The sequence below is a fragment of the Bos indicus x Bos taurus genome, chromosome 13 (genome assembly GCF_003369695.1).
Source record: "Bos indicus x Bos taurus breed Angus x Brahman F1 hybrid chromosome 13, Bos_hybrid_MaternalHap_v2.0, whole genome shotgun sequence".
NCBI lineage: Eukaryota > Metazoa > Chordata > Mammalia > Artiodactyla > Bovidae > Bos > Bos indicus x Bos taurus.
Genome location: NC_040088.1, coordinates 40,035,294 through 40,050,257, shown reverse-complemented (window position 1 = coordinate 40,050,257; position 14,964 = coordinate 40,035,294). Strand labels below are relative to the sequence as shown.

The window sequence follows — 14,964 nt, the reverse complement described above, 5'->3', positions numbered from 1 at the left end:
CCTGGGATCAGCCCAACAAGAAAGCTAAGGGGTCTCAGTCATTTCTGAGTCATCATCGTGCCTGGCCCGAGAATCGCTTTCTGATTCTGGTAAATTTATGACTTTTTTGAATGCCCTATGTCCCCCAAAGCCACACCCCAGTTCTATTCAGGGTTTTATTAATACATGGTCTAGTCTATGTCTCCACCTTTATTCCTTTGTCCTTGAGTCCCTGTGTGTATATATATATATATATGTATATATATATTTATATATATTCCTCCTGTAGCTGTAATAGCCACTCCAGCTGCTCTTCAGTTTAAGTTTAGAGTTAAGTGGAACAGACACCAGTCTCCAGACAGTCCCCAGGTAGGTTGGAACACTGCACATAAAGTTTTCTCTGATTATTCTGGTTTGACGGAGGCAACTGGAACTGATCAATACTGCACTGCCCCAGGCAGGAGGAGGGTACAGGTGAGTAATACACGATGACATTTTCTGTCATTCTGTTCTGGATTTTTCCTAGTTACCTGTTCACTTTTTTTTGTTATAGATCTTTGTTTGACTGTTTTCCAGAGCTCCTATGAGGTTTTTCAGCTGCCTTCTCTTTTTTTTCTTGTTTTTCCATGGGAGACTTCTGTCCTCCCATCTCACCATTTTGCTGACATCACTGTACATGTTAAATTTTATTTGTCTTCACAATATCCCTGTCTATAAGTGCATCTTTCCAAATTTGTCATATTTTAATTTTTATAGGTTTTTCTTTTATGAATAATGTGGAATAGTTAGTAAATTATGTAAAATATGTGTCAGTTACATTATGAGAGTACTATTAGAGTTACATAATTAAGTACAAGGTATGATCACTCAGAGTTTGTACACTGCACATGATATCCTAAAACTATTAATAATTAATCTCCAATAAGCACTTTGGCAAAATGTCTGGTTTCCATATCATGTTCAGGATTTCACCAGTCAGGTCTGTAAAGCATAATAATTTTGCTGGTGGAAAGTGTAAAAAGGCAAATTTATATTTATTTGAAGTTTTGATTCTTTATTAAAGGGTAACATTTTCAAAAATGCTTATTAAACACTTTTAGATTGTGTGATTTGTGTATGCGTGTGTGTTTGTACTGTAAGACCGTTGTTTCAACTGATGTTTGATCGAGATTGGCTTTGTAATAGAAAAATAAAAAATATTGCTCTTGTGGAAGTTTCTAGTCTAAAATATGGTCAATAATTATTCAGCACATATCATCATTATATAAGTGTTTTACTGCTAAAAAAAAAAGCAAACAAGCTAACTGATTTCAATCCTGTTCTTACTCAATGGGAACTGGTTTAATCATGCTCCTCCTACAATATATCTGCTAACATTGGATGGTGCAGCTGGGATGTTACCTTCCTGTTATTCCTAACCTGTGAAGGAAGAAGAAAAACATCAGTCTGCTTACTCCAAGGAGAAATAGGCAATGGATCCCAAAAGCCAGAGAGTGAAACTTAATGACGGCCACTTCATTCCTGTCCTGGGATTTGGAACCTATGCACCTCCAGAGGTAACAGTAGCAGTTGTAGGTCGAGATATAAGTAGTAGTGGATGTAACATGAGTGAAAAGGACTTGGGTTGTCAAGCACTGAGCTCCTGTGTGACTCTGGGAGGATCACATTGTTCCACTTACCAGGCCAGAACCATGCCCTATGAAAGAGGAGAGAACATTCAGTCTTCACTCTGCATCAGGGTATGAAACTGTGCTCACCTGTAGATTACTCTGGGTCTGGGTTCCCCTCCAGTTTCTGTCTCTTTCCCAGCTTGGCAGAAGAGGTGAGACTCGGCTGTCAAGATCACTGACTGTCAGCTGCTTTCCTTTGTGGGTGACTGCAGTTACAAGATTTCTCTGTATGTTTTATTAGTTCAAGAGCTCTTTCCTGCTTCCAATAATACATGACCCAGAGAAGTATTTGAGGTGGAAGATCCTGAAGATGAGGTGACTGAAAACTAATGGGAGAGAATTGCTTTTCTACTGTGGGATACCTGCTTGGTGCCAGGCAAGAAGCACTCCAGCTGCGTTTTGCCTTGTGCTCTGTTTCTGCTTGGAAACTTCTTCTGATGGGAACCTTAGTATCACTTGAGGGGATAAGATACAATCTTACAGGCCAGGTTTTGTAATGTATCCTGGGGTTTTGTAATGTGTTTTTATTAAAGTATGGTCTGCAGTGCTTGGTCATAAGAGGGGTTAGTGGACAAGTCTCTAGACTGCAAGCCAGAAAGTTTGCTGTCTATCTTGTCTTTAGAATAGATGTGACAAGGGACTGGACTTATACTTTGAGGCTTACTATTCTAATTTATAAAATGGAAAAATTATTAAGAGACACTTTGCAGATAGACGACAGAACTTGTTTACTTCGTTGAGCACATTGGGTTGAGGGGAGGAAAGGGACAGGGCTGTTACTGAACATCATGGGCTCATTCCCAGGTACATCCCTGAAGGTGAACATCACTCAGTCGTGTCTGACTCTTTGTGATCCCATGGACAATACAGTCCATGGAATTCTCCAGGCCAGAATACTGGAGTGGGTAACCTTTCCCTTCTCCAGGGGATCTTCCTATCCCAGGGATCGAACCCAGGTCTCCTGCATTGCAGGCAGATTTTATACTGTCTGAGACACCAGGGAAGCCCATCCCCAAATGGGCTGTGCATTTGGGGATGTGCATTTAAGAAAAACCAGAACTAGACCCAGCAGGAGTCTGTTACACCAATTATCTACCTCCTTGAAATGGGAAAGATTCTGAAACACATTAAAAGAAATGGAATATTATTGAGCATTGAAGACAAAGTTAACCCATTTGCAATCACACAGAAGAACTGGGAAAACATTAAGCTAAGTGAAGTAAGCCAGAAATAGAAAGACAAATACTGCATAATATCCTTGTAAGTGGAATCTAAAATAGTGGTACTCATAGAAGAGAGAGTAGAGGTATGGTGAGCAGAAGCTGGTGACAAGCCTGGGAAAAATGGAAAGATGTTGGTCAAGGGTACAACCTTCTGTTATAAGAGGCATAATTCTGGAGACCTGATGTACAGCAAGTTGACTATAGTTAAAAATAATGGGCTATATCTTGAGATTTTGTAGAGACCAGATCTATATCTTCTTACAAGCACTTCTAAAAGGTAGCTATGTGAGGTGATGGTGTTAACTAGCTTGCTTGTGGTAATTAATAAGAATGGAAACTTATATGGGTAAGTACAATCCCATTGTACTTCCCAGTACAATCCCAGAAATGCCAGGCTGGATGAAGCTCAAGCTGGAATCAAGATTGCCGTGAGAAATATCAGTAACCTCAGATATGCAAATAACACCACCATAATGGCAGAAAGTGTAGAGGAATTAAACAGCCTCTTGATGAAGGTGAAAGTGGAGAGTGAAAAACCTGGCTTACATTTGAAAAACTATGATCATGGCATCCTGTCCCATAACTTTATGGCAAATAGATGGGGAAACAATGGAAACAGTGACAGACTCTTTTTTTGTTGTCTCCAAAACTACTGTTAATGGTGTGTAGCCAGGAAATTAAAAGACACTTGCTCCTTGGAAGAATAGCTATAACAAACTTGGACAGCGTATTAAAAAGCAGAGACATTACTTTGCCCACAAAGGTCCATATTGTCAAAGCTATGGTTTTTTCAGTAGTCATGTTTGTGTATGGATGTAAGTACTGGACCATAAAGAAGGCTGTGCACCAAAGAATTGATGCATTTGAACTGTGGTGTTGGAGAAGACTCTTGAGAGTCTCTTGGACAGCCAGAAGATCAAACTAGTCAATCCTTGAGGAAATCAACCCTGAATATTCCTTGGAATGACTGATGCTAAAGCTGAAGCTCCAATATTTTGGCTACTTGATGCTAGTGACAACCCATGGCAAAACACCCTGATTCTTGGAAAGATTTAGAGCAAGAGGAGGAGGGGACAGAGGATGAGATGGTTTGATAGCATCAGTCTCTTGATGGACATGAGTTTGAGCAAACTCTGGGAGATGGTGAAGAACAGAGAAATCTGAAGTGCTGCTGTCCACAGGGTTACAAAGAGTCAGACATTATTCACAGCAAGTGAATAATAAGAATAACTTATATGAGAACATCACATTGTACACCTTGAAAAGATACTGTTTTTTTTTTTTTTTGGGTGCATTCTGTGTGGCTTCACTAGTAGATAGAAGTCTCAGAAGCTTTCACCTTGGTTCTTGATACTTTTACCAGGTACCTTGTAACTTTGCTCATTTTGCTTCAAATACCTCACATTATAAATCATATTCATGACTACAACATTTTGTTGAGTCCTTTGAGTTCTTTCATCAAATCACTGAACCTAAAGGTGGTTTTGCCATCCTATGATACCAGCAATCAGCCACTGATCACCTGAAGTTGAAGGGTTCCTGGGTAGTGTTAATTTAATTACTTATTAGGAATATTAAGGGAAACTGTCAGGGGTTCATCACTATACATACATAACTAACCAAGGACACGGAAAAAAGTTGATTCTTGGGAAGATCAAAGCTTGTGTCTAGCAATATCTTATGTGGATATTCAACTTCTACCTTTGTTGGTTATGTAGGTTGCTAAGAAGGAAGCTCTGGAATTCACCCCATTCACTATAGAGGTTGGGTTCCGCCATATTGACTGTGCTCATGCTTACCAAAATGAAGAGGAGATTGGCCAGGCCATTCAAAGCAAGATTGCAGATGGCACTGTGAAGAGAGAAGACATATTCTGCACTTCAAAGGTAATGTGTGTTGTGTGTGTGCACGTGTGCTAGTGATTGTGCCCAGATGACAATTACATAATAGGATCCTTTGGTGGAGTTGTTTGGGGAACTATGCTTACTGGTATATTCCCAAAGTGTTAGAGTTCCCTGGTGGTTCAGTGTGCTTGGTGCTTTACTGCCACATGAGCCGGGATTCCATCCTTGGTAATATCCCACAAGTAATATCCCACAAGCCTCAAAAAAAAAAAAAAAAAATTACCTCATGTATTATTAATGCAACTTTCATTCTTTAACCTCTACAGCTTTGGTTAACTTCCCTTCGACCAGAGTTGGTCCGACCAGCCTTGGAAAAGTCACTGAAAAATCTTCAACTGGACTATGTCGATCTCTATATTATGCATTATCCGATGGCTCTGAAGGTTAGAAATTTGTGTGATCACATCAATGTTATATCTTGTGTTAGAATGTGTATCAACTTGCATGGATAGCTGAATAAAGATTTTCCTTAGTACATTGAAAGGATGATTACACTAGAGTAGAATCCCCCAAATAATCCTTTGTGATTTTTTTTACTGAGTTTTTTGAAAGGAGTTAATAATCTGAGGCTCTGCCTGAAAAGTTAAAGGAAATAGAAATCAGCCAGTTCTGCACTCAGTCCTTGTTATGACTCCTGAGTGTCTGGGGATTTCATGAACCAAGAGTTTGGTGCAGCTGTGGTGAGCATGACACTGCCTTACATTGGACATGATGAGTTAATCTTGTCTTTTACTCTTTCAAGTTGAGCAGATTTGGTGGTGCTTCCTCTGGGTGAGTCAAATCTCTTAACTGTATAGGAAGTTGGGGGACATTGCCTACACTCTTGCCTGTCTTCATGATAAGGTTTGTAGACTGCACTTAGCCATTAAGAATGGTGGTTTACTTAGAACTGTTGATTTCAAGTTACGGAAATAAACTCAAGCCATCTAATGCAAAATCGCTTAGTGGACTATGTAGATGGCAAGTCCCAGACACAGAGAGTTTTGAGGATTTGCAGCAGTGTTCAGAAATGTCCCCTTTCTTCTATCCCTTATCAGGACACTACTCATGATTTAGTTTATTTTTTACTGAACATTTTCCATTGGAGGCAAATATGACCTTGGGGCGGTTTGAGGCTCATGGTCATGACTATTTGAGAGCATGTGTGGATTGTCCACATTCCATATCCACCTGAAGATAGCCTTGCTGGTTCCCATGCCTGCCCTAGGGCACCTGATGCTCAGAGGGGAAAGAAAGTCTGATATCTAGCCATATGAAGACGGCAGTTTTTACTCTGGAAATTATGTCATGTAACTTACTGCCATTTCCAGCCCCAAAAGGCATTTCAAAATAGGCAAGTACAAGGAGCAGACAAAATTCAGAGAAGTCACTGTGAGTCCCTTTTCAGATCAGATCAGTCGCTCAGTCATGTCCGACTCTTTGCGACCCCATGAATCGCAGCACGCCAGGCCTCCCTGTCCATCACCAACTCCCAGAGTTCACTCAGACTCACGTCCATCGAGTTTGTGATGCCATCCAGCCATCTCATCCTCTGTTTTCCCCTTCTCCTCTTGCCCCCAATCCCTCCCAGCATCAGAGTCTTTTCCAATGAGTCAACTCTTTGCATGAGGTGGCCAAAGTACTAGAGTTTCAGCTTTAGCATCATTCCTTCCAAAGAACACCCAGGACTGATCTCCTTTAGTATGGACTGGTTGGATCTCCTTGCAGTCCAAGGGGCTCTCAAGAGTCTTCTCCAATACCACAGTTCAAAAGCATCAATTCTTTGGTGCTCAGCCTTCTTCACAGTCCAACTCTCACATCCATACATGACCACAGGAAAAACCATAGCCTTGACTAGACGGACCTTTGTTGGCAAAGTAATGTCTCTGCTTTTCAATATGCTATCTAGATTGGTCATAACTTTCCTTCCAAGGAGTAAGCGTCTTTTAATTTCATGGCTGCAGTCACCATCTGTAGTGATTTTGGAGCCCAGAAAAATAAAGTCTGACACTGTTTCCACTGTTTCCCCATCTATTTCCCATGAAGTGCTGGGACCGGATGCCATGATCTTCGTTTTCTGAATGTTGAGCTTTAAGCCAACTTTTTCACTCTCCTCTTTCACTTTCATCAAGAGGCTTTTTAGTTCCTCTTCACTTTCTGCCATAAGGGTGGTGTCATCTGCATATCTGAGTCCCTTTTAGGACCTAGAAAAATTGTATTTATTACAACATATATTGAGTGTAAAAGATTGGAATAAGCCTCCTTCCTAAAGGTATTCTTGACAACTACATATATGCAAATCACTTTGCAAATATTAATATTTAGAAATTTGTAAACCTACCTGATGGAGGTTTAAACCCTGGTGCTTGGCAGCCTGGCTAAATGCAGAGAAATTATTTTGTGACATGTCTAAAATGACTGCTTCTATTCCAGCCAGGGGAGGAATTATCCCGCAAAGATGAAAATGGAAAACTGATATTTGACTCAGTGGATTTCTGTCGCACGTGGGAGGTGAGTCCAGGGAGGAGAGAACCAGTGGAGGAGCCAGAAGAGGGGGAGCCTCCTTCATTTCTTCTACCTATGAGAATGGGCTCTGGACCATTAGAGTCAGCAGTTCATGAATCTAAGGGCACGGATGCTGGGGTTGTGTGGAGGAAACCATTGCTGAAATGTTCACAGAGAGAAATGGAGGAGGAGAATTTGGGACAGTGTAGACAGGTATCTTTTCCCTTCCATGTGATATATCTTCACATGAAATTTTTCTAAGGCAGAAGCAGTAGTTTTTCTTTTTATATCATGACCTTCTTCCCAGTTTTTCTTCTTGATAGTCAAGGGTAATTCTTGATGGATGAGTGTGATTACTGATGTTTTTCAGCATTTATTCTTATCCTATTGCCCATTCCAAGAGACTGTTCATGACTGTTCACCACCTTTCCCTCCCAGGCCCTGGAGAAGTGTAAGGATGCAGGGCTGACCAAGTCCATTGGGGTGTCCAACTTCAACCACAAGCAGCTGGAGAAGATCCTGAACAAGCTGGGGCTCAAGTACAAGCCCGTCTGCAACCAGGTGAGCAGCTCAGCTCCTCTCCGTCCTGCTCTTCACAACCTCCTTCTTGCACTGGAGCCAGATGTCTGTCTTTCCTCTCCTCCTATTCATCTGACCTTTGTGGGACAGAGGATTCTAGAGAGCAGAGCCTCTCTGGATGTTGTGAGTAGAATCTGTAGCAGTATCTCTACAGGTGGATGCCTTCCTTCTAAACTGTGGGTAGAACTCAGAACTAGAGGAAGGAGGCATTTCCTTGAGATGAAAGGATAAGCAGATGGAGGGAAAAGTGCCCTGAAGAGAACTGCATACAGGAAGGAAGATGATGAAAACATGGAATCAGAAGTAAATTAATAAAGAGTCAAAACAGCTGAGATGGATTTTAAGGGTTTGTGTGGGGTTCTGGTGTCTGATTTCTTGGTCTAGTTGTCTCAGCCTTTATGAGTCATAAACAGGGAGCATAGTTCAGAAAAATGTGTTGGAGGTGATGAAAATCATCCAGGTTAGAGGGTGACGTTAAAGGCTCAAGGTGATGCTAGTACTTTATGAAATATTTACTCAGGAACATCTAGTCAAATGTAGAGCACAGCTTTCAATTACTCAATATTGGACTGGTTCTCCCATCCATGTCTATCATAAAATTAACTGTATAAATACACTTTTCTCTGTTTCTCTGTAAATGTTGACATTTCCCGTTTTCATTTAATATTCTAGTCTTCCCTTTAGCCTTTGAAAACTTTTAATCTTTCTCTGTCATATTAATATTGCCTTTGCATATAATCTGACACTCTTCTCTTTGGGCATTCTACAGGTGGAATGTCACCCTTATCTCAACCAGAGCAAACTGTTGGATTTCTGCAAGTCACATGAAATTGTTCTTGTTGCCTATGCTGCTCTGGGATCCCAGCGAGTAAAAGAATGGTATTGAATCCTAATGAAGACATCTGGAGTTTCCCTGAAATTCAATTTTTGATGAAATAATTTAAATAACACAGTACTCAGATAACTCTCATAGGGAGAGGGGAGAGAGGGGTGGGATGAAATGAATCCTTCTCTTTTATCTTCCCATCACCCAGACATTTTTTCTACATTGTATTAGCTTGTAGACTCATCAATAACAAATGTCTGCGTTGAAATCTATATATAATCCCCCAGTTGAGACCAGAGACACAGGCTGATGTCATGATTTACTTATTAACTAATGAACACATTTGTAAAAATAGATGTTACAAGCCTCACTTAGCTTATATCTAAAATTTGGACAATATGTAACTGCTCGGTATATCATGATAGAAAACATTTCAATTTGAAGCATTTCTGTGAACATCCTAAAAAAATAATGATGAAATAAACGTCTCTTATTTTTGAGACTACTCAATTTTTATCAATACCTTAAAAAGTGAAATTTAAAAAGAATTCCTGGGCTTTCCCTACTGTTTCTCTATGTATGTCCTTGATTGCAGAAGAAAAACAACCCCTGAGAATTAAAGAAAATAATCCACAATTTGGCATTCAGGTCTCAACTCAATAATGCGTCTGAATCCCCTGCAGAGCTCTGTAAACACAGAATGGGAAGTGACTCAGTAGAGGTTCTGATTCAGTTTGTCTTCAGCTCAGCCATGGAATTTGTATTTCTAATAAGATCCCAAGTGATGCTGATGCTGCTGGTCCCTGGATCAGACTTTGGGAAGCACTGGTCTAGAGTGGACCTACTTGGTCTGTTTGAGGAGCCTCTTTAGAAACTGCGTAGTCTCAGCTCCGCAGCATTTCTGAAATTCCTTCCAGGGTGAACCCAAACCATCCCGTTCTCCTGGAGGACCCGGTTCTCTCTGCCATTGCCCAAAAGCACAAGAAAACGGCAGCTCTGGTTGCCCTTCGCTACCAGATACAACGTGGGGTTGTGGTTCTGGCCAAGGGCAACAACAAGAAGTGGATCAAAGAGAACATGCAGGTGATGAGCAGGGCTGTGGGCAGAGGGTTCCTAAGGAAAATATCATAGTTTCTCTGTTTTCAATTGATAAAATTGCATCATGTGATTTTTCTTAGACTGTTTGAACTGCTCTAAGAAAACACTATAGGCTGAGTGGCTGTGAAAAAAAATTAAATTTGCTTCTCACAGTTGTGAAGCTGTAGATCTGAGATCAGGGTACCTGTGTGGTTGGGTGAGGGCTCTCCTCCAGGTCACAGGCTTCTCCTTGTATCTTTACATGTTGGAGGGGAAACAGAGCTCTCCCAAGTCTCTTATATGAATATGATATTCTTGAAAACTCATTTGTGAGGGCTCTGCCATCATAACCTACTCCTCCCTCAAAGGCTCCATTTTTAACACCATAACATGTGAATTTAGTGGCACAAAAATTATGGCAGCAATCTTTAGCTTTCAAAGCATTGTGGTTTTATTTAGTATTTCCCTGAATACTAATAGGCTTTCATCTTCATACATTTAATCTTTTTGAGTTTCTGTCTTCGTGAAGTTCCTCTTAATGACTTTGTCCACTTTAGCTAGGTTGTTTCTCTTTTGATTTATTTGTAGGGGACCATTATTGTGCCCTTAGCTGTACAGGAAACTCTCCCCAGTTTCAGGATTTAATGCAGAGTTCATGTATGTATCTCTGAATCTGTGGTTTGATAATCAGCCTGCACTCAGCTAAGCTGTTGTCCTCCAGGCTGGGCTCTTTTGTGCATTTGCAGTTCAGTGTTGAGCAGCTCGGGAGTTCCGCTTTAGCAGGTAGATGTGGCTCTTGTGAGAGGAGCCTGAAGACTTCTCTGTATAGTTTTTATTGGCTAGAATAAGGCAACTAACCTAGTCTTCTTTTCAGTACAGTGATATGATTCAATCAGTGAGTGGAGGAAAAAAACCTCTCCCTTTGGGGTCACAAAGAGTCAGAGATACTAAGTGACTGAATAACAAAAACAACTGTCCATTTCCACATTTTCATTGTCAACTCTGCCACATATCAAGTGTCCATAAGTGCATTTCTGCCCACTCTTTTCTATTTAACGATTTCTGTACTGTGTTACTAAAGTAAAAAATAAGTTTTGCTTTTCAGTATGGTACTTTCTACTATTTTAAGGATGTCTTGACTGCTTCTGACTAGGTCTTCTCTTATTTAAAATTTAGTATCACTATACCAACTTTCACAACAGAGTATGTGTTTAAGTCTTTGGTTCATATTGTATTGAAACAAGAGATCACTTCGGAGAAAATGAATTTCTTTACAAAATTGAGCTTTCCATTTCATTGTTATGATGTGAATTTTTAATAATTTGTTGTTCCTTAATGTTTAAACATTTCTCATAACTTTCTCTAGGAAGGTATATACATAGAGTTTTTTTAGATTCAATCATAGATAATGAGTAGTTTGATATCAGATTCCTGAACAGGCTTTCTCAGGGGAGCCTCCTTCCCACATTGCTTCAGCCGAATGCTGTCACCCTTGGGGTGTGTTGGGGAGAGGCAATCAGTCTAATGTCAACTCAGGTTCAGGTATCAAGTCAGGAGTGTCTAAAAGCAGTGTGTTTGGAAAAAAACTATTTCAGATTTCTTGTTTTTTGTCTCAAGTGATTCACTTAGAAAGATAAGCGAGTGATGTGCTCTAATGTTTGTGAAGTGGACAGAGAAGGAGAAGCTGTGGGAAGGGATAGGTTAGAACTCAGCAGAAGGTCCCAGGCTTATTCATCTGGAAACTGAGGACAGACACGTCTTCCCTGTCCCCTCTTTCTGTCTGCATCCAGCTGGAAAGTCCTCCAGTCCCCAAGGGGAGGCCAGTTCCTTAGGGGAGAGGTCAATGTGATTCTTCTTTTCTTCCAGGTGTTTGACTTTGAACTGACTCCAGAAGACATGAAAGCAGTCGATGGCCTCAACAGAAATATAAGATATTATGAATTTCATGTGTAAGTGACTTGCCGATGTTTCCCACAAATACTGTTTTCTGTAGGAGGCAGGTCAGCAGGAGAGCTTGCTGCTGCTGCTGCTAAGTCACTTCAGTCGTGTCCGACTCTGTGCGACCCCATACACGGCAGCCCACCAGGCTCCCCCGTCCCTGGGATTCTCCAGGCAAGAACACTGGAGTGGGTTGCCATTTCCTTCTCCAATGCATGAAAGTGAAAAGTGAAAGTGAAGTTGCTCAGTCGTGTCTGACTCTTAGGGATCCCATGGACTGCAGCTACCAGGCTCCTCCGTCCATGGGATTTTCCAGGCAAGAGTACTGGAGTGGGGTGCCATTGCCTTCTGTAGCAGTCTGGTCAGCAGGGGAGCTTAGCTTTTTAAAAACTTAAGTCTAGGAAAATAGTGCTGATTTCTAGAGTAGAAGTAAACCAGGGAGTTCCTGTAGACCTCATACCAGAGATTTCCTCTAGGGCTCTCTCTCTGACCAAGAGAAATGTGATGGGGCCCAGGCCAGCCCATCAATAAAATCACTGAGTTGAGGTCGTGGTGAATTCACTACTTTTTGCCCCGGATCCCTGTGGTGAAGGCAATGGCACCCCACTCCAGTACTCTCGCCTGGAAAATCCCATGGATGGAGGAGCCTGGTAGGCTGCAGTCCATGGGGTCGCTAAGAGTCGGATACGACTGAGCGACTTCACTTTCACTTTTCACTTTCATGCATTGGAGAAGGAAATGGAAACCCACTCCAGTGTTCTTACCTGGAGAATCCCAGGGTTGGGGGAGCCAGGTGGGCTGCGGTCTATGGGGTCACACAGAGTCGGACACGACTGAAGTGACTTAGCAGCAGCAGCCCCTAATCCCTGTGCCTGGTGTACCTCCTCTCAAGGCTGAGTGACCCAGGGAACACAGAGGGCACAGTACCTGCAGCCTTGTATTCTTTCAGGGTCCTGTGAACATGTTTAATCTCTATTTCTTTCTACATCAGTGGAAAATTATTATATTAATAATAACTGTATAATAATGAATCCATCATGAATTGCATTCAAGTTTTGTTGTTGTTATTTAGTCACTCAGTCATTTCCAACTCTTGGTATCCCATGGACTGTAGCCTGCCAGGCTTCTCTGTCCCTGGGATTTCCCAGGCAAGAATACTAAAGTGAGTTGCCATTTCCTTCTTCAGGGGATCTTGCTGACTCAGGGATCAAACCCATGTCTCCTGCTTTGCAGGTGGATCCTTTACCATTGAGCCACCTCAGAAGCCTGCAATCAGGTGAACCCCAACACAACTATAAAATGTATTGTAGATGTTTTTATGGACGAGGGTCCTAGAAAGGCCAACATCCACCAGTGCTATGATGTCACATGGGCCGGCCCCACCCTGTCCCCTAAGTGTCTGGTGGACATTCTCCCTAATGGACATTTCTTCACCAAGACACCATCTGCTTCCTACAAATCAATCTCTTCACTGCCCTTTCTTCTCTATTACAACTCCCATGTCTTCATCCTTGTTTTCTCACAAAACTGAATTACAAGTAGATCATGAGCTTAACTGACCCTCCAGTGAGTGACTGCTTAGCAGGACACACTCAGGTAAGATTGTCTGGGTCTCTCAGGTTTCTTGAGTCAAGACTCACACCAGTGTTGCATTTGTCCATCAGGGGTCCATCTCATGGGGAGCCCCTACCCTCTTGACTTTGAATTAGTCACTAACATTGAATTCCAGCTGCCCAGTTACTGCAGGAAGATGTCAGGATTGAAGGGACAGAGGGTTAATCATACAGGGAGATGTTGGAAGGGAGTTTAGAGAGAAGGGAATACCAATTATTGGTGAAACTAAGATTTTGTTTCCAGTGAAAGATTTCAAAACTCTCCCTACTGTTTTTATAGCAGCTATCATGCTTCTGATAAAAAACATAATAATTGAAAAAAGGTGGATAGTTACATTTCTGTACTCTGTTGTGGGCTCAGGTAATGACCTGAACCAGGCTCCTGGTACTTGAAATTGCTCAGAATTCACTCTTTTGTCAATCAAATTGAAAAAGACAAATTCTGAAAGAAAAGTAGAAACATGGGAAAAATGAAAAAAGCAGTAATAGTGATTACTGCATAACCAATGTTTGACTAAATTAAAAAGGTAATGATCCCACTTTGAACTGTATGATTATTCAGGTGCGCATGGTAGCCTCCTATAGATGACAAGTTCCTTGCTGGAGGTGCTCTGTATTTTTGGAGTGCTCAGTATTTGCTTATCCATGAATGTGTGGTAAAGGCAGCTAATTTGTTCACTGTGCACCTTTTCATCAACTAGGGACCGAAGAGTTCTATCTGTGTTTGAAAGGACCTCCATAGTTAGCCCTAAGTCTTGTGCTCTCATATAAATTGTAACCTGAGTCCAACACCTGTCACTGTGGAGTGAATATCACACGTGAATGTTGGGCCTGGACGTGCAGGTGCCGTGTGCACATGGAGCAGACACCTGCCTGTTTAATTGTCAGGGGAGAATGAGGGACGCGTTTGTATATTTAGACAAATATATCCTGACTGCATCTATTGAACAGTACTTTTTGACAACATGGCAGATTTAATAAGTTAATCCTCCTCCTCTCTTTCAGTGGTGCTGGTCAGCCCGGCTATCCATTTTCTGAAGAATATTGACTCTCAGCTCTCACTGCGGTTCTTTGCGAATTACTTGCTTCTAGGACTATGAAGAGGATTTTTGTACTTGTTGGAGGTGCTTAAATGTCTGAATGTTTGAAAGTTTGCCTTTCCTTTAAAAAAATAAGCAGTTCATGAAACAATAAAGGCTTCAAAGTTAGAACACTTTTTTTGTGATTGATAAAAAATGCAAATTACACAAAGTTTGGAAAGTTGAAAGGAAATGATAGAAAACAAAGACAAGCTGTGATTAACCCATTTAATAATACTTAAATTTGGTGGCTTTTCTTATGATTTTCCTGTAGAAATGTGTGTGTGTGTTTTCACTTACAAAGGGAAAAGATTTTCAATTACAAGTTTTCTACTTATTTTTAACTTAGCATAATTATCTTGGTAAAATAAAAATATGACTTAAAAATCCAGTGTTATATTTTGCTTACTATAAAGCAGTATATCTTATTCTTTTATTTAATTTCTTATTTGTTTGCCCATGCTTTGCATTTTGATGACTTTTTATATATTTTGCCATTGATTCATTGGTTGTCATTCACTCATTAATTCAGCAAAACTTTATTGAATATTCTTTAGTAACACATGGTATTATCAATAAATATCAATTAAAA

At 40.9% G+C, this 14,964-nt stretch overlaps 1 protein-coding gene across 2 annotated transcripts; it reads left to right on the top strand.

Annotated features, from left to right (window-relative positions):
- The first annotated feature begins 793 nt into the window (after positions 1 to 793).
- On the top strand, positions 794 to 14,754 carry LOC113903415 (prostaglandin F synthase 1-like). 2 transcript variants are annotated; one of them, XM_027559510.1, is made up of 9 exons: positions 794 to 1,535; positions 4,591 to 4,758; positions 5,043 to 5,159; positions 7,189 to 7,266; positions 7,699 to 7,821; positions 8,609 to 8,718; positions 9,583 to 9,748; positions 11,609 to 11,691; positions 14,299 to 14,754. In XM_027559510.1, exons 1-9 carry the CDS (start codon positions 1,452 to 1,454, stop codon positions 14,339 to 14,341), a joined length of 972 nt encoding a protein of 323 aa, XP_027415311.1. In that variant the 5' UTR covers positions 794 to 1,451; the 3' UTR covers positions 14,342 to 14,754. The 2 variants fall into 2 exon arrangements, with proteins under 2 accessions (XP_027415311.1, XP_027415312.1); XM_027559511.1 differs by lacking the exon at positions 14,299 to 14,754 and adding an exon at positions 12,914 to 12,956.
- The last annotated feature ends 210 nt before the right edge of the window (positions 14,755 to 14,964 follow it).